At 42.8% G+C, this 21,905-nt stretch overlaps 1 protein-coding gene and 1 pseudogene across 12 annotated transcripts in view; one reads left to right on the forward strand and one right to left on the reverse strand.

Moving 5' to 3' along the window:
- The window catches only part of Gtf2a1l (general transcription factor 2A subunit 1 like), a 78,215-nt gene that overhangs the window by 10,009 nt on the left and 46,301 nt on the right, over positions 1 to 21,905 (reverse strand). For 7 of the 12 annotated variants that reach the window (XM_087553611.1, XM_087553610.1, XM_087553608.1 and 4 more), the window contains 3 exons: positions 11,144 to 11,199; positions 8,767 to 8,848; positions 6,237 to 6,802 (listed from right to left, as the gene is read on the reverse strand). In XM_087553611.1, the coding sequence (XP_087409737.1) occupies positions 6,237 to 6,802; positions 8,767 to 8,848; positions 11,144 to 11,199 (704 nt within the window). Of the gene's footprint in view, positions 1 to 6,236; positions 6,803 to 8,766; positions 8,849 to 11,143; positions 11,200 to 16,253; positions 16,449 to 21,905 lie in introns of all 12 variants that reach the window. The other 5 variants (XM_087553615.1, XM_087553614.1, XM_087553616.1 and 2 more) reach the window with 2 other exon arrangements.
- LOC148005029 (pyruvate kinase PKM pseudogene) lies at positions 15,715 to 17,248 on the forward strand (annotated as a pseudogene).

Below are 21,905 nucleotides of genomic sequence, written 5' to 3' on the forward strand. Positions count from 1 at the left end.
GATTGCAGAGGGAAAAGGCAGCCGTCTGCTATGGACATGACCCTAACTGAAGATCTAAGGATATAATAGGTTGAAAATCAAAGAGCAGAGATTAATGCCACGTAAATATTAGCCCAAAGAGCTACAGGGCTCTGTCCAAAAACAACAAGAACAAAAAACAAAACACCAGGCATTATAATTATAAATGCTACCAATTGTCAGAACTGCTAAATAACATACAACAAAAAGAAAGGAAGTCAGAGACAGCACAGGACAGGAAGGGACTGTCACACCTCAGAGACAGGAAGGAACTGTCATCCCTTAGAGACAGCACAGGGCAGAAAGGGACTGTCACCCCTTAGAGACAGCACAGGACAGGAAGGGACTATCCACCTCAAAGACAGCATGGGATAGGAAGGGACTGTCCACCTCAGAGACAGCACAGGACAGGAAGGGACTGTCCACCTCAGAGACAGCACAGGGCAGGAAGGGACTGTCACACCTCAGAGACAGGAAAGAACTGCCACTCCTCAGAGACAGCACAGGACAGGAAGGGACTATCAGTGGTGTGTGACAAAATCAATGACAAATACTGACCTTAACACTATGATTACAGGACATAGAGACATAGAGACTCGTCTTCTAGTTTATTTTGTTAGTGTTATCAACATCAGGACCAAAAGCAGCTTGTGGGAGAGAAAGGTTTATTTGGCTTACACTTCAGGGCAACAGCATAAATAAGAGCAGAGCAGAAATCACGGAGGAATGCTGCTTACTGGTTCTCCTCCCCTGGCTTGCTCAGCTACCTTCTCTATACAGCCCAGGCCTACATGCCTAGGGATGGTACCGCCCACAGTGGGCCAGGCCTACCTATGTCAACTAGGAGTAAGAAACTGCCCCAGATACAACCCTACAGGTCAATGGAGGCAGTTCCTCAGTTGTGGCTCCCTCTTTCAAGACAACTCTAGTTTGTGTCAAGAGGACAGTAACAACATGGAGATACAAAGGAATTCTCCAAACAACAAAAGCACAACACATCTTTCTCAGGTCACAATAACAATCAAGTATTTGAGGATGCAGAACAAATTCAGAAAGAAAAGAATACCACAGTAAGCATCTTTTATGATCATGATACTAGAAATAACAGTGAATAAAGTTACAAAAATAGATAATTTAGAATAAATTATAGAAATCCATAAAGAGAAAATCTAAAACATGTGACAATTAAATATCATATTTTCAAAGCCAGTGAGTTAAAAGTGAAATTATAAGATCTTAAGATTTTTTAAAAAAAGGTCAGCTCGGTATGGAACACGTTCCTGTAAGTCCTGCACTCAGGAAGGAGGCTGAGGCAAGAAGATTATCAGTTCAAGGCCAGCCTGAGCTCTCAACAAACAAACAAAGTCTGAAAAGGAATGAAAGGCATGTAACACACTTCCCAAAATTTACAGGACCTAGAAGGTAAATTTACAGTTGTAAATGCTTACATTTAAAAGACTAATCTCATATTAACAGCCTAATCTAATGCATTATAGCACCAGGGGGAAGGGGGGGAAAATCCAAGGTTATCGGAAAGAAGTAAAAGTGAACAGAGATAAAATAGAAAATAGGGAAATAGTGAAGGAAATCAATAAAACCAAAAGTTGGTTTTTCAGAAAGATGGATAAATAGGAGACTCTTTATCCAGACTGAAGAAGGAAAGAGGAAGACATCTGCCTGCAATCACAAGTAAAACGGGGGACATCACCACTGACTTTAGGGGCACAAGCAGCTGTCACTCAATGCTATCAACACCTATCCACCAACACAGTGCAAAGCCGTGCGGGACTGGAGAGAAGGCTCTGCAGTTAAAAGCATGCACTGCTCTTTTCAGTTCCCAGTGCCCACACTGGGCAGCTCAGACACTCAGAACTCCAACTCCAAGGGACCTGACGCCCTCTTCTGGCCTCCACGGGTACCTGCAGTCATGTGCACAGACACACACAAACAGGGAATATTGCAAATAAACCTTTAAAGAGAGTGGGAAAGTAGATGAAGTAGACAAGTCCCTGGACACCCAGACCCTGCCCAGAAAGAATCACGAGGAAACAGTCACTCTAAGCAGATTGTGGTTATCAGTTCTTTACTTGCGTATCACACAATCAACACAGCTCAAAAGAAATCCCAGAAGCTGGGTTTCCATTTTGTTGTTGTTCATTTGTTTTTGGGTTAACAATCTCATTATCACACTTATACGGAAATACAGAGGAATTAGAAATTCAAAATAGTTTTGAAAAAGAACAGATGTGAAGGACTCCTCTGATATCCAGCTTACCTTCAACTCACTACCATAAAGACAATGAGGTACTGGCGAAAAACAAGCAGACACGGATTAAGTAGGGAAGAGAGTGCCCAGAACACAGGACAATTATCACTGGAAATGAACTGCTCTGGAGAACCAGCTTTAGACAGGGCGTTTTAGATGCGTCCACTCATGACAGAGCAACGTTTATTCAACCTCTACTACTCAGATTCCAAAACCAGGAAGATTCCGAGTGCCCAAGTGGTAATTGAGGCTACACTCACACAGTGGATCTGCTGCTGCACACCACAGCACAGGGTGCTCCCGAGCAGGCTAATAAACCTACGGTGGCGGTTTCTATGTGCTCGGCCCAGGGAGTAGCACTATTAGAAGGAGTAGCCCTGTAGGAGTAGGTGTGTCACCCTGGGTGTGGGGTTTCAGACCCTCATCCTAGCTGCCTGGAAGTGAGTCTCCTAGCAGCCTTCAGATGAAGATGTAGAACTCTTAGCTCCTCCTGCACCATGCCTGCCTGGATGCTGCCATGTTCCCACCTTGATGATAATGGACTGAGCCTCTGAACCTGTAAGCCAGCCCCAACTAAATGTTGTCCTTCATAAGACTTGCCTTGGTCATGAGTTCACTGGTTAGCACATTAACTGAAAAACAGTAAGCTCGCAGTTCAGTGAGCCCTTGTTTCAAGGGACAAGTGATGGAACAGGACTCAGATGTCCTCCCCTTCTGGCCTTCCCATGGGTGTCTGCACCATCCACACCACCCTCCTCCCCCCACTGCCCTTCTCACTCCTCCCTTCCTCTCTCCCTTTCCCTCCCTCTCTGTCCTCTCTCCTGGACAGTTCCAATTAAATTAAAATAAGATTCTGTTTATGTTAAACTAGGGAAGCTCTTTTTACTCTGAGAGAAAAGGAATATTACAAACTCAAATTTATTACTTGTTTTTTTCCATTTCCAACTTCTGTCTTTAGAAACAAACATTGGAAAGTGCAGACAGGCGCTGGCTCTCATGTCCTGGCTAGACAACCAAAGTAGCCAATAGTGTTTGACTGCATTTATAATGGATGCTGGAGGGCAATGCATGGGAAGACTCAAGCATTCACGTAGCCACACACCCACCAATAAACCCTTCGAATGAAATGTTATGAAGGGCTTTCCTTCCCTCCCAAAAAGAGTAAACATCTACCCAGAGATTAAGCATTGGCTTCAGTACTGTTCTTTAGAAAGCTGGAAAAATCCAGAATTTAATACTTTGTCCACATTTTTTGATACATGTGTTAGAGAAAATAACTCAAAACCTTGGTTTGAAAGTCTTTGAGCTTTATGTCAGTGACAGGACTTCTGGAATTACTGCCTTCATCCTAGCAGCAGTGCTGGCCACATGCTGAAACTGGCTCTCCACTCAGAGAAACCCACACTGTGGAGGGAGCACCTCAGAGGCTCCATTGGCACGCAGGGTCTCAAACTCCACCAAGTGCCAGCCCTCCAATGTTACAACGTCAGTTTCTAGCTTGAAAATAAAAAGGCTCACAGCACAGGAATTGTTTAATGATGTCAGTGTGTGAATGGAAATTAAAATCACATGCCAGCTGCCCTCCAAAGCAACTGGTATTTTCATCCTGTTGAACGTTAAAGGAATGTCAGTGTCCGTTCTTCCACAAATCCTGTGTGAATGTGGAAAATGTCAGCAGTTCTGCTGCAGACGATGTAATGAAGCTGCTTCAGCCTTCCTTCTCTAGAGCAAAACAGAGCACAATGGGCAAGATCTTCCACTCCACTGAGGGGTCTAAAGTGTGTGTGTGTGTGTGTGTGTGTGTGTGTGTGTGTGTGTGTGTGTGTGGTGTGTGTGTGTGTGTGTGTGTTTAGGGGTGGGGTGTTGTGGCTAGGTAATACAATAAGCAAATAAAACAGGATTCCTTAAAATAAAGCTTTGCCAAATCCAGCTTCCAACCATTACAAAGTAAGAAATCACTGTTATTCCAGTGACTGTTAAAACAGACCTTCAAATTACAGGGTAATAACAGAAAGCACAAGAAACCAAATTATAACTCAATACCCACCCTTCAATCTACAACTAAATCATGTACAATAAATACAGTTGTTCGGTGACAGGATGAAATCTCTCTTTGTCACAATATGGCTGCACTGGCTACATAGTAACAGGCTACGACAGTAACGCCCCCGGCCCAGACGTGCTGCTCCCGTCAGTCACGTGTGCTGCTCCCGTCAGTCACGTGTGCTGCTCAGACTTCCTGTCACAGTGACAACTACCAGGAAGACTTACTTGACCTCATGGTTTCAGAGCTTTGAGTTCACTGGCTTGGGCCTCGGATGAACCAGACCATCATGATAACGGGAGTACGGGAGTACGCTGTGGATGAGGCCGCTCGCCTTGGCTGCCAGGAAGCTGAGAACACAGCTCGTGTCACTGGGCCTCCTCCTTCCCCCTCATTCCATCTGGGACTCTGGACTCTAGGTATTTCTGGCCCCATGCAGGGTACATCTTGTTCCCTGGAGGCATTCTCACAGGAAGATGTTACTGCTCATCTTCCGAGGTCGCAGGCAAATGGTGTGGTAAGTGAGGGACAGATCTCTGGAAGCCGGGAGGTGAGGGAGCAAGAGATAACACACTGTGCACTCGCCACGCCCCAGGCAGGAGCTGCTGAGCATTTCCGGTCCTGCTGACTAAACCCGCCGCTGCCACAACTCTACATAGTACAGCGCAAGCACAAAGCATACCAAAACCGCAGGCTTGCTACTGGTCCCAAAGCTGTGTCCTCTCTCCCTGCCTCCTCTGTTCATTCTCTAAGTGTGGACTCCACCAGGGTTACCTGAATTTCAGAGAGAAACGTTCTGTTGCTTGCTCATAAATAGTCAAGCTGGAATTTTAACCTACTATGCTTCAAATTGACCCCTGAACTGTCCTTGATTAACATCCCATAACTAAACTACTTCCTCCTCTCAGAAAAAAAAAATCAATAAAATACATGACGACTAATAGAGAAGACTTCATCCCTGACCACTGAACCTTAAACATACACAGGTTGTTTAAGATCCAGGGGGAAAGGCCTCCATGTTTCCAAAGGAAGAAAACAGAGCTCAGTCACTTATATCTCAAAACCAAATGTCACGTCGCTTCTTAGTTTTGTTTGTATTTAGTTCCTAAGTTGTATGTATTATGTGGAAAATGTGAGAAAAATACCAAGAACCCAGATTTTAATCTTAATTCTTTATACCAAATCTCAATGCCTGGAACAAGGGTCATGAACATCTGAAATAGTCACAAACGTAACATGCCGTTTCTCAAGGCCATCGGACGCTTAAACTCTCAGCACACACTGCGTCCAGTATTAGCAGACAGAGATGCAGCTCAGAGCCTGCCTAGCATCTACAAGGCATGGGTGTGACCTAAACAACACGAAAGACAAAGAGAGGAGAGAGAAAGGGGACGGGAAGGAGAAAGGAAGGAGAGGTGGAAAAAAGAGGAAAGAAAGGAAAGGGGATGGGGGAGAAGAGGAGAAGGCAGGAAAGGGGAAGGAAGGGAGAAAAATCTTCATCTCTCTGAAGATGAACACTCAGGTAGTCCTTAGTCGTCCCCTGCTGTGGAATAGGCGCTGTGCTGGAGAACGACAATCTATTAGCTGGCATGGATTTACACGAGACTAAACTGGACAAGTAGAATTAGCCCTGAGTTTATGTTTGCAGAGGTGATAGAAAAAAATTGACTTTTAATATATGATTTTATTAATTCGTTCAGGATTTCATATCATGTGTCTTTATTACACTCACCTCCTACTTCTTCCCCTAACTCAAACTGACATTTGGAATTAGCCAGGACACCACAATAAAGAAACAATTTTCTACAGGAAAAACGTAACATACATAATTCTGACTAATCTTACACCTCAAAAGAGAAACCTAGAAACTCTAACCACAGGCCACCACCTATGAACACGAAGCCCTACCTTCTCTGACACACGGAGGCTGCTGGGCTCCTCTATTTTCCTCAGTTGCTTTACAGAATCACATCCATATATCCTGTCTCTAAGGCTATGAAGCTGTGTGTCAAGCACGTGGTGGCGGAGAGTGCCCGGAGGGCCCTGTGTGAAAGGACCACCATGTAGATTCTGAGTCAGGTTTGCTGAGGCACCGAGCACTGGCTCCAGGCTAGACTCTGTTAGAGCGACCTGAGGAGGAAACCCCACACCTGGAAGGCTGATGTACTGAGTGCTTTCCTGCGGCCGAAGCTCATTCCCAGGGAGAACACGCCTCTCGCTGGTAGCATTTTCTGTGTGTTTCCTGTCCACTGGAGTGGAATGCAGAACGGTAGGCTGTTGCAGCGCAGTCTCCATTCTGTGTGATTTCTCAGTTTCGGCTTGAAGAGAGCATGGGTGCAATGTTGGAACCGTGGTCTGTATTATTGAAGGCTGCCCAAGCTGCTGAAGGACTTGCTGAAACGGATGCTGGAGAATCTCTGCTCTCCCTGAAGTCTGTGTCACCACGACTGGTACATTGACTTTGTAAAGGTGACCTTAAAAAGGGGAAAATGAGACAGTAAGTACAATTCTCTTTCAATATGTGTATGTATGGGTATAGTATAACTGTGAGTGTATGCATGTGAGCAAGTATGTGTGTTTGTGTGTATACACGTATGTATATGTGTGAATGTGTGCACATGTATGTATACATGTGAGTGTATGTGTATGTGAGCATGTGTGTTTATATGTGGTGTATTGAGTGTGTGTGTGCATGTACATGAATGTGTGAGCATATGTGTATGTGTTGTGTGTGTGTTTATGCATCTGTGTGTATGAGTGTGTAAGTGTGTGTGGTGTGAGATGTGTGCATGTCTCTGTGTGGTGTGAGTATATGTGTGCGCGATGTGTGTAAGTGTGTGTAGTGTCACAGGTATGCTCACAGACACAAGAGAAGGACATCAGTGTCCAGTGCTACTGCTCTTAGCGTTATTTCCTTGAGGCAGGAGCTAGGCTGGTGGCTAGACACTCACAATAAGCCTCTGTCTCTGCCCCGCACAGCACTAGCTTTCTTCATGAGCGACAGAGATTTAAACTTGGGTCCTCAGGTCCTGTGCAATCGCTCTTACCCACTGCCATCTCCCTAGCCCAGTACAAGAGAATTCACATTTCCTTGGGAAGAAACAAAGAGCAAAATAAAATCTAACCGACAGTAGATGCCTGTAAGTTAATAGTGGTTGTCACTAGGAATTATTCAATTATCTTAAGATTTGTATTTTCTGCAATGAATATCCATTACTTTAAAAAATATATTTGCTTTTACTTTAACTCTAGCCTTTCCTCCCTATTTTTTAACTGACATATTTTGGTCATACAGGCCAGCATGAGCCTCAGGGAGCTCCATGAGCTTCCTCTATTTGAAAAATGATGTTACTGGCATACAATGGAGTTTTAACAAGCAGTCATGGGAAATGTATTCCAGTTACTTCAGATTTGGATCACACAAAGCTATCCAAAAGGAAGAGTTTGATCTTTTAAGCCTCTTTTCCTTTTCCTTTAAAACAACTCAAAAGGAACCTGGTTTTATCATTGTATTAGATACTTAAACTTCTGGCAACCCAAGTAAGACCAGCACATGTTTCAAACCAAGAGAAGGTTCCACAAGTCATTCCTATCCACTAGGCCATGAACTCCAGAGTAAGAAAGGAGGCAGGGGTTGGTCAGAGATGCACTCTTTCACTGTGTGTTGCTTAAGTTGAGGCGAATGGGGCAGCAAACTGTCTCAGGTTGGTCCCCAGGACTCACACAGTGAAGGGAAAGAACCAACTGACACAAATTGTCTCCCGACATCCGTATGTGCTGGGTCACATGCATATCCCAACCCCCACAGACACGTGAATACATACACAATTTTAATGCTGTGTTAATATTTTAAGATTGATTTTATGTGTGTGAGTGCGTGCATCGATGGAATGTGCACCACATGCATGCACTACTAATAGAGGTCAGAAGAGGGCGTCAGATCCCCTGGAGTAAGGGTGGCTGTGAGCTAGCAGGTAGAGGCTGGGAATTAGACCCAGGCCGTTTAGAAGAACAGGTGCTCTTCCACTGAGCTATCTCTCCAGCCCCTAATTTAAGTTTTTAAATTAAAAACAATACAATTAAACTAGCTAATTTGAATTGTAGACAATATATACTAGGTCTCCAATGAGTAGGAGAGAGAATGAGAAGGGACCCAGGCCAGGCTCAGTGTCTTCTATGGTGCACTGCTTCCCTAACAAGGGCAGCTGCTGTTTTTATTTTTACTTTAAAAGTGTTATTAGAGGTTCCTATCACCTCTAGTGAAACATTCATTACAAATCATGAAACTTTTCAAAAAGTGGGGGGTGGTGAGGGGTTGATGCAATCAATATACATTAAATATGTATATGACATTCTCAAAGAACAAAAATTCTTTTTTAAAAAAATCACATAACTTAATGTCCATGCTAAAACCAAAGACCCCTAGGAAAACTCTCACCGGACGCCGTCTGGAGGGCCATGCCTGCTGGGACGTGAATCGGATAGCCAGGAAAGGCGAAGTTTGCTGCACAGCTGGCATTCTAGGCGTAAGGAGTGGATATTACAATTTATAAAGGGCCAGGATTCTGTCTTTCCCCGCACAATCACAGGGAGTCAAAGCCATGATCCTCAAGAGGACCACGATTTGACTACACTTAAGTGAAGGCTAAGCTCTCTGACTAAACAGCGCATTAACAATTGGTTCAGATCATTCTGTCCAGGGAAACTGCACTGCAGCAGTCGGCTGAGGCCGGTGGTGGCTATGAGGCCAGTGGTGGCTATGAGGCCGGTGGGCCGTAATGACCAGGGTGGGCACAGTCCTATGACAGGGACTCAATGCGCAGCCACACCTGCACCAATGTAAGAGCCAAGGCTGTTTACAAAAATCTTCCAGACTATGAATTTATCTTTAGCTGTTTTTAAGTAGATAGCATATTAGAGTAGATAGAATAATGCGTCTACAATGGACAATTTTACATAATTAAACCTAGAGTTTTAAAAACCAACTATATCAAGATAAAGAAACATTTCTGTCTATTAGATCTCAAAAGTTCCTGAAAAGGCCAGATAGCTGTCAAGGATTCTGTAAAATGAAGGGCTAGTTAGAATCTCATCGTTGTGGAGAGCTGGAATGTTGCAGATTGAGAGCCAAAATTCTCTTGCACTTTTCTTATTCCACATAATAGCCCTATATCACCCACCCACTTGCCTATGACCATACCACCTATGGTTCTAACATTTCCTGACTGACAGGTGGAACTTTTGAAACCTGTAATGAGGCAACTAGCTTCCCCCTAACCAAGAAACTAAGAGTGTCTTCAAATAGCACCCCCAAATCTACAACAGTCTCCCTCTCCCTCTCCCCCCCCCCTCTCTCCCTAACCTGCCGGCCTGATGTACTTGTCATGTATTTACTAAATACATTGATTTGTATCTTTTGTTCTGTGACTATCAAAGGTCACATAAACATTACTATGGTAAACGTCTCACTCGTGGCAGGCTGAACCCATGTTCTTAGCCTATGGTCAAACATTTGGCTCAAAATAAATTCTCTCCCATTTGAAACAAGAGCCATACTCTACTCTGCCACCAACCACATGCAGTGCTGTTGAGGCTGTGATAGAAATTGCTTTTCTGGGACAATTTGTACAAGAGTGCATGTCAACGGGGACGACTCTTTGGGAGTACAATTTTGCAAACGCCACAATTTAAAATATGCATGACCACTGTGTCTCAGAAATTCGACCTCTAGGAACTGACTTGATTTTCTCACAAACAAGTGAGACATGTGAAATTAAAACTAGCAATAATTCTACAAGAGAAAATGGAAATAATGTAAATATTCCATCAACAAAATAATGCTTAACTAAATTGTGGCAATCTACTCTGGCAGATCTTCCTTTACTAGCAGAGAGAGTTCTTCATTATTAGTTAAGGAGGCAGACAGACCATGGAAAGAAGGAAGGAAACAGGGAGAAGGAAGTGAAGGAGGAGGGAGGAGAATGATGGCAGAAACAGTATCAAAAGCAATTCTACTGTGTACCCTGAAAGGTAATACAGCATTCAAGAAATAAGTGAATACATTTCAAAGAATTACAATGGTTATCTTTGAAGAGTAGGTTCTTTCACAGTTTGCTTCTGAATTTGTTTTTATTTTTTATAACATAGTATTTCTGTAATCAAGGAAAGTGATGTCTCCAAAAATCCCAGACATAGATGTCCCATTGATCTCTTGTCAAAGCAGCGCTATTGTCAAGCAGACCCTCACAGGAGTGCCATCTTAATAGAGGCCATCAGCCGACCCGCCAAAATTCACATCCCAGAAAGGCAGTCCATGGGCTAAAACACAGTGTGAAATAGATCAAGGATTATGACCATCAATGCCACAGTATGGGAAGGAAATGTGAAAAGGAATTGTTCCTCTCTATCTGAAAACTACTCAATTTCTATAAACACATAAAATTTTATTATCTGCCTCCAAGTCATAGAGAGAGAAAAATAATTTTCCTTCACCAAAGTAAAAACAAAAATTGAGCAAATATTCCACTTAATGAAAAACCATCATTCTACTCTTGAAGAAAAGAAAACTAGGAGGAAAAATACATCAAAACTATCTAGCTAAGGGGCACGAAGTATGTCCTACTGTGTGGCACATGAATCCCCGCACACTCTCATTTCAGGACGGTCCTAACTTGGATGCTTGGCTTCACAGACGCTAACAACCAGAAGACTCTGAAGACTCTGGTTCCCCACATCTCCTCCCACTCCAGCCGAGGGCCATACACTACATCTGTGCTCAACCTCCTGCACCCCTCAATAAAGGGACAGCTACATACCAGGTCTTCTGGCGTAAAACTCTGGAGGGTTCTACCAGCCGGGATCAGCAACGATGCTGCAGAGAATAAGGTGGGACACAGCCGTTAGAACTTGCCTCTTTACATTGCCATACATAGGTAATTTTATTTTTAAAGATTTATTTATTTATTTTACATATGTGAGTACACTGTAGCTGTCTTCAGACACACCAGAAGAGGGCATCAGACCTTATTACAGATGTTTGTGAGCCACCATGTGGTTGCTGGGATTTGAACTCAGGACCTCTGGAAGAGCAGTCAGTTCTCTTAACCATTGAGCGCCCAGTAATTTTATTTTTAAATGTATTTTATTGAAATTAATTTTTATATAATATATTCTGATCATAGTCAATTATATTTTTTAATATATTCTCAATAGGTCATGTTAGACCAAGTTGAATTCTAAACCTACTGGTGCCATCTGAAGAGAAAAGTATTGAAGTTTCCTGGCAACTTTAAAGACTTCACAACTAAATGACTTTCAATGCCAACTCTCTCATTAAAGTCAAGCAGACTATACTTCAGAAATCCATAATGAAACATGTAAACTGTCTCTGATCAGTCAAGGAAGTTCTAACAACTTTTCACCTGGGAAAGAACATTTTCAGAACATATTAGAGATGGTACTATTGATAAAAAGCACATAAGCCCAGACACACCAGCCATGAGGGGGGGAAACACAGTAAGTGGGTAGAGACACGGTAAGAGGACTACTACCCTTTCATAAGACCTGACTTCTTATGCCTATGTCAAGTAGCTTGCCTATAACTCTGACTCCAGGGGGAGTTGGTATCTCTGGCCTCTGCAGGTATCTGCACTCATATAAATATGCATAGCCACATACAGACATAGAAACATAATTAAAAATAAAATTTTAAAAAGAAAATGTGGTGCATGTACACAATGGAACTTTAGAAAGAAAAATGGAATTCTGACATTTTCAAGGAAACACTTAGAACTCAAAAGTCCTTACATGACATACAAAGACACTCACACTAACAGATGATTCATGATTTCTCTCAGGGGATACCAGGATTTAAAATCTGTGTGTGCACACACGCATGTCTGTGACATGTATGTGTGTGGTGACACCGGAAGGGGACCATGAGTGAGGAGGAAGATCTTCATAGGGAAGAGTATTGACTATTGACAGGACAACAGAAGGCAGGACTGCAGTGAGGGACTCAAATGGAGACAGCAGAGGGGAGGGCTGAATTTCAGCAAAGGACAATGACATACATGAATGAAAATGCCATAATAAATTAAAAGTAATTTTTAAAAGCAATGTCATTTTGCCTTTAATAAAGGCAGGATATTTTTAGCATACTTATGCAGCCGTGTATGTATTGAGTGTGATGTTAATTATGGCTCTATTTTCACATACTACACCAAGGAAAACTGTCCCAAGGTCTGTTTTTGATGCTAGAATGGCTCCACCACATACAACAAATAGCTCAAAGATAACCCTCCTCCCCACGTGAATGAAGTGAGGCTATGGCCTATGGTTAACAAAGCTCACAATTATTTTTATCCTCTCTCATCTATGGCTTGGCTCATTAGCAGGCATTCTGTTAGAAAAGCCAAGTGACAAACAACTGGAGTGGCAGGAACTCAGAGGTACTAATGTCATAATTAGCTGGAGTGAGCAAAGCTGGCACTGCTCCAGCTTAAGCCTGTGAGGATACAGACTGTTCCTTGGCATTTGAATCCTTAGGAAAACCAGCAACAAACCTTCTCTCCTAAGTCCCTTGTAAAAACTCCTAAAGTACAATTCTCTGTGTTTAAGGGATTCAAACAAAGCTATAAGAGAACACACTTCTTTATAGACTTCAGAATAAAAGCCAGAACTGACAGAACTGTAAAGCTCTATGCAGGCCCCACTTAATTTTAATATGAGGTTCACAAGCTCTATGTCATTAAACTTGCCTGAAAATTTAAAATATTCAATTTTGTTTCATAACCAAGTAACTTTTCATTAAATATGTATTTTGACTCAAATGAAGTATTACGATTTTAGATTCCATAGATGTATTCTAGGAACATTAAATTCAAAACAATAAATTTTATAATTACAGCAAGAATTCAATTCTACAAGCATAATGTAAAAATATTCAACATAATAATCTGGTTCAACTATATTAAAATCTGTAAGTACAAAATCTGTAAGTACCTTTTTCTATTCCACAACCAAAGTCCTGATCTCATTTTGAGTTTATACAAATCTTACTACATGAACCACATGTTGGAGAGTTACTAGTGATGTGGAAACACCATAACCAAGGCAATTTTTGGAGGAAATGGTTTATTTGACTTTACATTTCCACATCAAAGTCCATCACTGAAGGAAGTCAGGACAGGAACTCAAGCAGTGCAGGAAACTAGAGGCAGGAACTGATGCAGGGGCCATGGAGGGGTACAGCTACAGGATTGCTCCCCATGGCTTGTTCAGCCTGCTTTCTTATAGAACCCAGGAACACCAACCCAGGGATGGCACTACCTACAGTGTGCTGGGTCCTCCTCCACCAATCACTAAGAGAATTTTCTATATAGGCTTGCCTGGTCTTACAGAGGCATTTTCTCAATTAAGGTTCCCTGTGACCCTACCCCAAAATTAATTCTGATTGGTGAATAAAGATGCTGATAGCTAATATCTGGGAAGAATAGACATAGGTAGAGTTGAGGTTTCATGGGCTTGGGGGGCAGAAGGACCATGAGGAAGAAGAATGAAGAGAGGAAGGAGGAGCAGCGGCCATAGGTTAAGAGTCAAGAGAGTATGGTTTGGTGGGCTTGAGAAAGAAGGTGCAGGAGGGAAGAGAAGCTACCATGAGTTAGTTGAGCCATTAAAAAAAAATGTGGCCCTGTGGGCTGGCCAACTGCAGTTAAGAGCAGCCCAGATGAATCATAGTAAGTAGTAAGTAGTAATTCAGGGTTATCAATAGGAAAGTAGATTCTAATAGCAAGGAGCTAGGCATATGCCCAGCTCTTGTGCTGATGAAGGTTTACTGTAAATATAAAGGCTGTGAGTGTGTCTTTCATCCAGGAACTCAATAGAACAAAGGCTGGGTAGGAACTTCAGGCTGGGATTCAAGTAATTCATACAACACAACTTGACCTGCTAGGCCATCTGGTCGACCCTTTCTTGACTAAAGTAAACAGTAGAAGTTAGCCAGATTTCTCAGCAGGAACAGTACTTGCCACATAACCCTGACTATATGAGCTTGATCTACAGAACCCATCCACATAAAAAGCCAGATGTGTTAGCATGAATCTGCAATTCTATCCTTCTTGAAGTTAGCCTGAATATATAGCATGTCAGAAATAACAAAGTCCCTAACTCAACAGGGTGGAAGAAGAAAACCAACCTGAAACTTGTCCTCTGGCCTACACACATGGATACATTAATAAGTGAATTTTTAAAATGCAACAGTTTACAAATAAAGGATATTCTCTTAAGACAATAAAGACAACGGGGGCTTGAGAAATGGTTCAACACTAAGAGTACAGTCCTTGAGCTCAGTTCTGTTACTCAGCTCCCTCTTCTGGCCTCTGCAGGAACCTGCACACACATGCATAGACCCACACAAAGACATACATATATACACAATAAAAAATAAACAAAAAATTGTTTAAGGACTGTGAAAACTTATAGCTGACATCATAAGAGGGGGATCTACAAGCTTTTCCTCCATGATCTTCTATAGGGTAAGGGCCCATCTCTCACCATGCCTGTTCAATATCAAACCAGGCCTTCTAGCAAAATCATCTAAGAAAAAGAAACAAAAACATACAAACCAGAAATGAGAAAGCAAAGTTATCTCTCTCTGCAAATGATATGAACTGACAAACAGAAAACAGCAGAGGCCACAAAAAATGAGTAAGTGAGTTCTATAAAGTTTTAGATTCAAATCAATTTTTTAAAGTTAATTGTGATCCAGGTGGTGGTATCGCATGCCTTTGTTCCCGGCCTCAGGAGAGAGAGGCAAGAGGACCTCTGAGTTAGAGACCAGCTAATCTACTAAGAAAGTTACAGGACAGCCAAGGTACACAGAGAAACTCTGTCTTGAAAAACCAAAAACCAAAATCAACAACAACACAGAAGTCAGTTGTGTTTCTGAATAAAAACAACCTACCTGAAAAAAATCAAAATATGACAACATTTTAACAAGCAAATACTTGGGGCTGGAGGGCTAGCTCTGTGGTTAAGACTACCTGTTGCTCTTGCTGAAGACCCCAGTTCAATTCCCAGCAACCACATACCAGCTCACAGCAATCCATAACTCCAATTCCAGGGGTCTAGTGCCCTTTTCTGACCTCCTTGGGCACCATCACACATGCGGCATACAGCCATACACATATAAAACAGACATACAAATAAAAAAATTTTTTTAAAGTATGCAAAACTTCAGTCAAGGAGATTAAAAAATCTGTACCTCAAATCAAAAGGGGGTTTTAAGTGAAATTGAAAAAGGCATGTGATGCAGAAGCAGCGCGCCCTGACCCAACAGACACCTGCTTTAGGTATCTCAACGGGACCTGAAGTATGCCCGAGGACATCAGGAACCATGCCCAAGCCACACAGCAAATCATTCAGACCCAGCAGCTCCATGCAGCCATGGCTGACATCTTCCTGGAACACATGTGCCGCCTGGACGTGGACTCCCCGCCTATCACGGCCTGCAACACTGGCATTATTTGTACCATTGGCCCTGCTTCCCAATATGGAGATGCTGAAGGAGATGATTAAGTCTGGGATGAATGTGGCTCGGCTGAATTTCTCTCATGGAACCCATGAATACCATGCAGAGACCATCAAGAATGTCCGTGCAGCCACAGAAAGCTTTGCATTCTCTACCGTCCGGTTGCGGTGGCTCTGGACACAAAGGGACCTGAGATCCGAACTGAACTCATCAAGGGCAGTGGCACTGCATAGGTGGAGCTGAAGAAGGGAGCCACGCTGAAGATCACCCTGGGCAATGCCTACATGGAGAAGTGCGGCTAGAACACCCTGTGGCTGGACTGTAAGAACATCTGCAAGGTCTACGTGGACGATGGGCTCATCTCTCTGCAGGTGAAGGAGAAAGGTGCCGACTACCTGGTGACAGAGGTGGAGAATGGTGACTCCTTGGGCAGCAAGAAAGGCGTGAACCTGCCCGGTGCTGCTGTGAACTTCCCCGGCGTGTCAGAAAAGGACATCCAGAACCTGAAGTTTGGGGTGGAGCAGGATGTGGACATTCTGTTTGCTTCTTTCATCCACAAGGCAGAGTAAGTACATGAAGTTAGGAAGGTCCTGGGAGAGAAGGGCAAGAACATCAAGATCAGCAAAATCGAGAACCATGAAGGTGTCCGCAGGTTTCATGAGATTTTGGAGGCCAGTGATGGGATCATGGTGGCTCGTGGTGACCTGGGCATTGAGATTCCTGCAGAGAAGGTCTTCCTGGCTCAGAAGATGATTGGACGATGCAACCATGCTGGAAAGCCTGTCATCTGTGCCACACAGCTGCTGGAGAGCATGATCAAGAAGCCCCGCCCCACCCGAGCTGAAGGCAGTGATGATGCAGACTCTATCATGCTGTCCAGAGAAACAGCCAAAGGGGACTATCCTCTGGAGGTTGTTCGCCTACAGCACCTGATTGCCCGAGAGGCAGACGCTGCTATCAATCACTTGCAGTTATTCGAGGAACTCCGCAGCCGCCTGGTGCCCATTACCAATGATCCCACAGAAGCTGCCACCGTGGGTGCATGGAGGCCTCCTTCAAGTGCTGCAGTGGGGCTATTATCGCGCTCACCAAGTCTCGCAGGAGTGCTCACCAAGTGGCCCAGTACCACCTGAGGGCTCCTATCATTGCTGAGACGCGCAATCCCCAGACGGCTCGCCAGGCCCATCTGGACCGTGCCATCTTTCCTGTGCTATGTAAGGATGGCGTACAGGATGCCTGAGCTGAGGATGTTGGCCTTCGTGTAAACTTGGCCATGAATGTTGGCAAGGCCCGAGGCTTCTTCAAGAAGGGAGATGTGGTCATTGTGCTGACCGGATGGCGCCCTGGCTCTGGCTTCACCAATACCATGTGTGTAGTACCTGTACCTTGATGACCCTCTAGAGCCCTGTCCCTTCCTTCCCCTATTCTATCCATGAGGCCAGCAACGCTTGCAGTGCTCACTCTGGGCCAAAGTATGGCGCTGGTGGGCTGGGATACCATGGAAAATTAATGCCTCTGAAACATGCAATAGAGCCCAGCTACTTTTCATGGCCCTGTTTGAGCCAGGGGCGAAGGAGGAATACAGGATTGGAAACCTTCTGACTTTATCACAGAAGGGTAGCATCATCTCTGTGTTCTTTACTCCTATAGAAAGTTGTCCAGAGAATTCCCGGCCCTGGCCAGGAATCAGGAGACAAGAGCAGGAGCTGAGGGCGTGGGGGCCCAGGGTTCCAGTGTAGATAATTTTTGGCGCTGGCCCTGACTTGCTTTCCCAACAGCTTTGGCTTCCCGCCTCCTCCTTGTGCACTCCATTGCTGTCACCGCTCCATTCTCCACCTTGTATTCTGCAGCATCTCCAGGCCTATTGCTACAGTGCCCACCTGAATGCCAATAAACAGCAGCTGAGGCAAAAAGAAAAAAGAGAAAAAGAAAAAAAAAAAGAAAGGGGTATGATGAGAATGGCACATACCTAAGATTCTCCTGCATACTGAGGTAGGAGAACCACAAGTTTGAGGCCAATCCAGGACACAGTGTGTGGTTTGAAAGAGTATGGCCCCAGACGTTCATACATTTGAATACTTGGTCCTTGAGGTTTCAAAAACACTCATGCCATCCCCAGTGTGCCTCTTTCTCTGCCTGGTGGTTGTGGATCAAGATGCAAGGTCTCAGTTGTTTCTTCCTTTCACCATCATGGACTCCAACCCTCTGAAACTGTAAGCCAACCTACATGCTTCTTGGTCGTAATGCTTTATCACGGCAATAGAAAGTAACTAAAACCCGCAGTGAGAGTCTGTCAAGGGAAGAAGGAAGAAGAGAAGGAAGGTAGAAGAGAAGGAGATGGAGGGAGAGGACTGATTGATTTAAGCCAATGGCTCTCAATCTTCCTTTAACACAGTACTTCATGTTGTAGTGACCCCCAACCATAAAATTATTTTCATTGATACTTCAAAATTACAATTTTGCTACTGTCATGAATCATAATATAAATATCTGATATGCAACACCTATGAAAGAGCTGTTTAACCCCATAGGGGTCACAACCCACAGGTTGAGAATCACTGATTTTAACAGACACAAACAAAAGATACTTCTACTCATAAACTTTTTGAAGTAATTGATATTGCTAAAATTGACACACTACCCAAAATAACATACAAATGCTATGCAATCTCCACCAAAATTCTAATGGTACCCTAACAGAAATAGGGGTACCTAAAATCCTCAACCAGACCATAAGTAAATTTCAATAACCAAGGCAATCCAGAGAAAACTAAATCAAGACTGGGTTGGTGGTTCAGCAGGTAAAATGTCTGCTGTATAAGCATGAGGACTTGGACTTGGCCTTAGCACTCACCTGAAAGACAATGCAAATATTCACAAGAAATCCTAGAGTCCACATGGTGAAACAGCAGGCAGAGGCACGAGGTTAACCCCCTTAAAGTCATGGGCCGGCTAGCCAGGCATACACAGTGGCAAGAATTCCTCTACCAAACTAGGTTAAAGGCAAACACCAGCACCTGAGCTTCCTCTGACCTTCATACCTGCATGATGATCTGTTCATGAAGGTATGTGCACCCACACACACACACACACATACACGGACTAAAAGAAAAGGAAAGTCAAGGGTACCACATTTCCAATTATAAGACTATACCACAAAGCCAGGCACAGTATACCTAGGAACCCATATTTGGGAGATCGAGATGCAAAATTGTTTAAAAGCAGGAACTTTTTAAAAATGGAGTTCAAGAACAGCCTTAGTTCCGGTTTAGAAATATTTTTTAAATATATATTACAACCCTACTAGAACTGAAACATATGCTACTGACATAAAAACATATAGACCAAGGACTCCAAGCCCGGTGCTCCAGGCTTTTAATGTCAGCACTGATAGTACTGAGAAGGGGGATCTCTGGGGTTTGTTGGCTAGTTACCACAGACCAGTTAGGTATGCTCTAGAACAGGGAGAGTCCCCACCTCAAAATAGTAGAGGTTATCCTCTGGTCTCTTCATGTACATATATGCACACCCACATAAACACACACACACACAGGGTGGGGGGGGATATCATAAACTCTTATATGTATGATCAGTTAATTCCCAACAAGACACTAAAAGGGACAATGGAAAAGAATTATCTTCTCAAAAATGGTGTTGGAATTTTCAAAATCTTGATTTACTAACCTGCATTTTAAAAAAAATATATTTCTTTTTCATTCATCTACACTTGGAGCAGCATACTATCCCACCCTCTACCCTACAGCCCTGCCTGAGTCCCAGGAAACCTGCTCTAACCAGGACTCTTGCCCTGTCGAAGCTCCATCTTCGTTCTGATCTGCACCATGTTCACTCTAACCCAGGACACACAGCTTCACCTGCCTCCTGGGAGGCCTGCTCCAAACCGGGACACACGTAGGCCAGTCAACACCAGAGACAACCAGACGGTAAAAGACAAGCACAAAAACATAACATAAAAACAGAAGCCAATCAAACATGGTACCTTCAGAACACAGCTCTCCTTCTACAGCAAGTCCTGGATATCCTGACTCATCTGAAGAGTAAGATGACTTTAAATCTCATGAATATAATAGAGGCACTTAAAGAGGATATAAACAATTCCCTTAAACAAATACAGGAAAATTCATGCAAACAGGTAGGAGCCCTTAAAGAGGAAGGAAATAAACCCCTCAAAGAAATATAGGACAATATAATCAAACAGGAGAAGAAAATTAATGGATCAACCCAAGACCTAAAAATAAAAAAAATGCAATTAAAAACACAAATGGAGGCAACCCTGAAGGTAGAAAACATAGGAACAAGAACAGGAACTACAGACGCAAGCATCACTGACAGATTACAAGAGGTGGTAGAGAAACTCTCAAGCATAGAAGATACCATAGAAGAAATTGATACAACAGTCAAAGAAAACACCAAATTTATAAACTTCCTAACTCAAAACATCCAGGAAATTTGGGACACAATTAAAAACCATATCTAAGAATAATAACAATTACCAGTTAAAAAAGCCAGAGAACATCTTCAACAAAATCATAGAAAACTTTTCCAACCTAAAGAAAGAAAGGCTGTAAAAGTAAAAGATGACTAAAAACCATCAATTAAGTTAGACCAGAAAAGAAAATCCTCCCATCATATAATAATCAAAACATTAAATGTACAGAGCAAAGGAAGAATATTAAAAGCTGCAAGAGAAAAAAAAGGCCAAGAAACATAAAGGCAGACCTATCAAAATTACATCTGACTTCTCAACAGAGACTCTGGGATCCAGAAGACCCTGGATAGTTGTCTTGCAGACCCTAAGAGACCACAAATAACTCTCAATCATCATAGATGGATAAACCAAAATGTTCTATGATAAAACAAAGTTTAAACAATATCTTTCTACTAATCCATCCCTTCAAAGGATACTAGAAGGAAAACTCAAACACAAGGAGAGCAACAATCAAGAAAACACAAGAAATTAATCATCCCATGGGAAACCCAAAAGAAGAGAATCATATACACACAGTACCACCCCCAACAACAAAATAAAAGGAACTAACAACCACTGGTCATTAATATCTTTCAACATCAATGGGCTTGATTCACCAATAAAAAAAAAAAAAAACAGGCTAATAGACTGCATATGTAAACATCCTTGCATTCTACTGCACACAAAAAACACACCTCAGCAACAAAAACAGATACTACCTCAGAGTCAAGAACTGGAAAAGGGGTTTTCCATACAAATGGATACAAGAAAAAACCTAGAGTAGTCATTCAAACATCTAATAAAATATACTTTTGACCAAAAGAAATCAAAAGAGAAAAATTCACCAAGATGAAGTCTCAATTCTGAACATCTGTGCCTCAAATTCAAGGGCACCCATATTCATAAAAGAATCTTTACTATAGCTCAAAATACACACTGAACCCCACATAATAATAGTGGGAAACTTTAACACCCTACTTTCACCAACGGGCAGGTCATCAAAAAAGAAACTAAACAGAGACACAGTGAAACTAATAGAAGTTATGAACCAAATGAATATAACAGATATATACAGAACCGTCCACCCCAAAACAAAATAATATACCTTCTCAGCACTGTATAAACCTTCTCCAAAATTGATCATATAATCAAACACAAAGCAGGCCTCAACAGATACACGAAGATTGAAATAACCCTTTGCTTTCAATCAGAGCACCATGGATTAAGGCTGGACTTTGACAACAACAGAAAGCCCACATGCTCATGGAAACTGAACCCCTCTTTACTCAATGACCACTTAGTCAGAGAAGACTGAAGAAGGAATTAAAGACTTTTTAGAATTCAATGAAAATGAAGGCACAACATACCCAAACTTGTGGGACACAATGAAAGCAGTACTAAGGGAAAATTTATAGCACTAAGTACCTTCATAAAGAAATTGGAGACACAACCAGAATACAGCAAGTGCATAGGCTAATGCCAGCAGCAAACCACTGAACTGAGAACAGGACCCCCGTTGAAGGAATCAGAGAAAGGACTGGAAGAGCTTGAAGGGGCT

Source organism: Rattus norvegicus, chromosome 6 (genome assembly GCF_021556685.1).
Source record: "Rattus norvegicus strain SHRSP/BbbUtx chromosome 6, alternate assembly SHRSP_T2T, whole genome shotgun sequence".
In the NCBI taxonomy this organism is placed as follows: domain Eukaryota; kingdom Metazoa; phylum Chordata; class Mammalia; order Rodentia; family Muridae; genus Rattus; species Rattus norvegicus.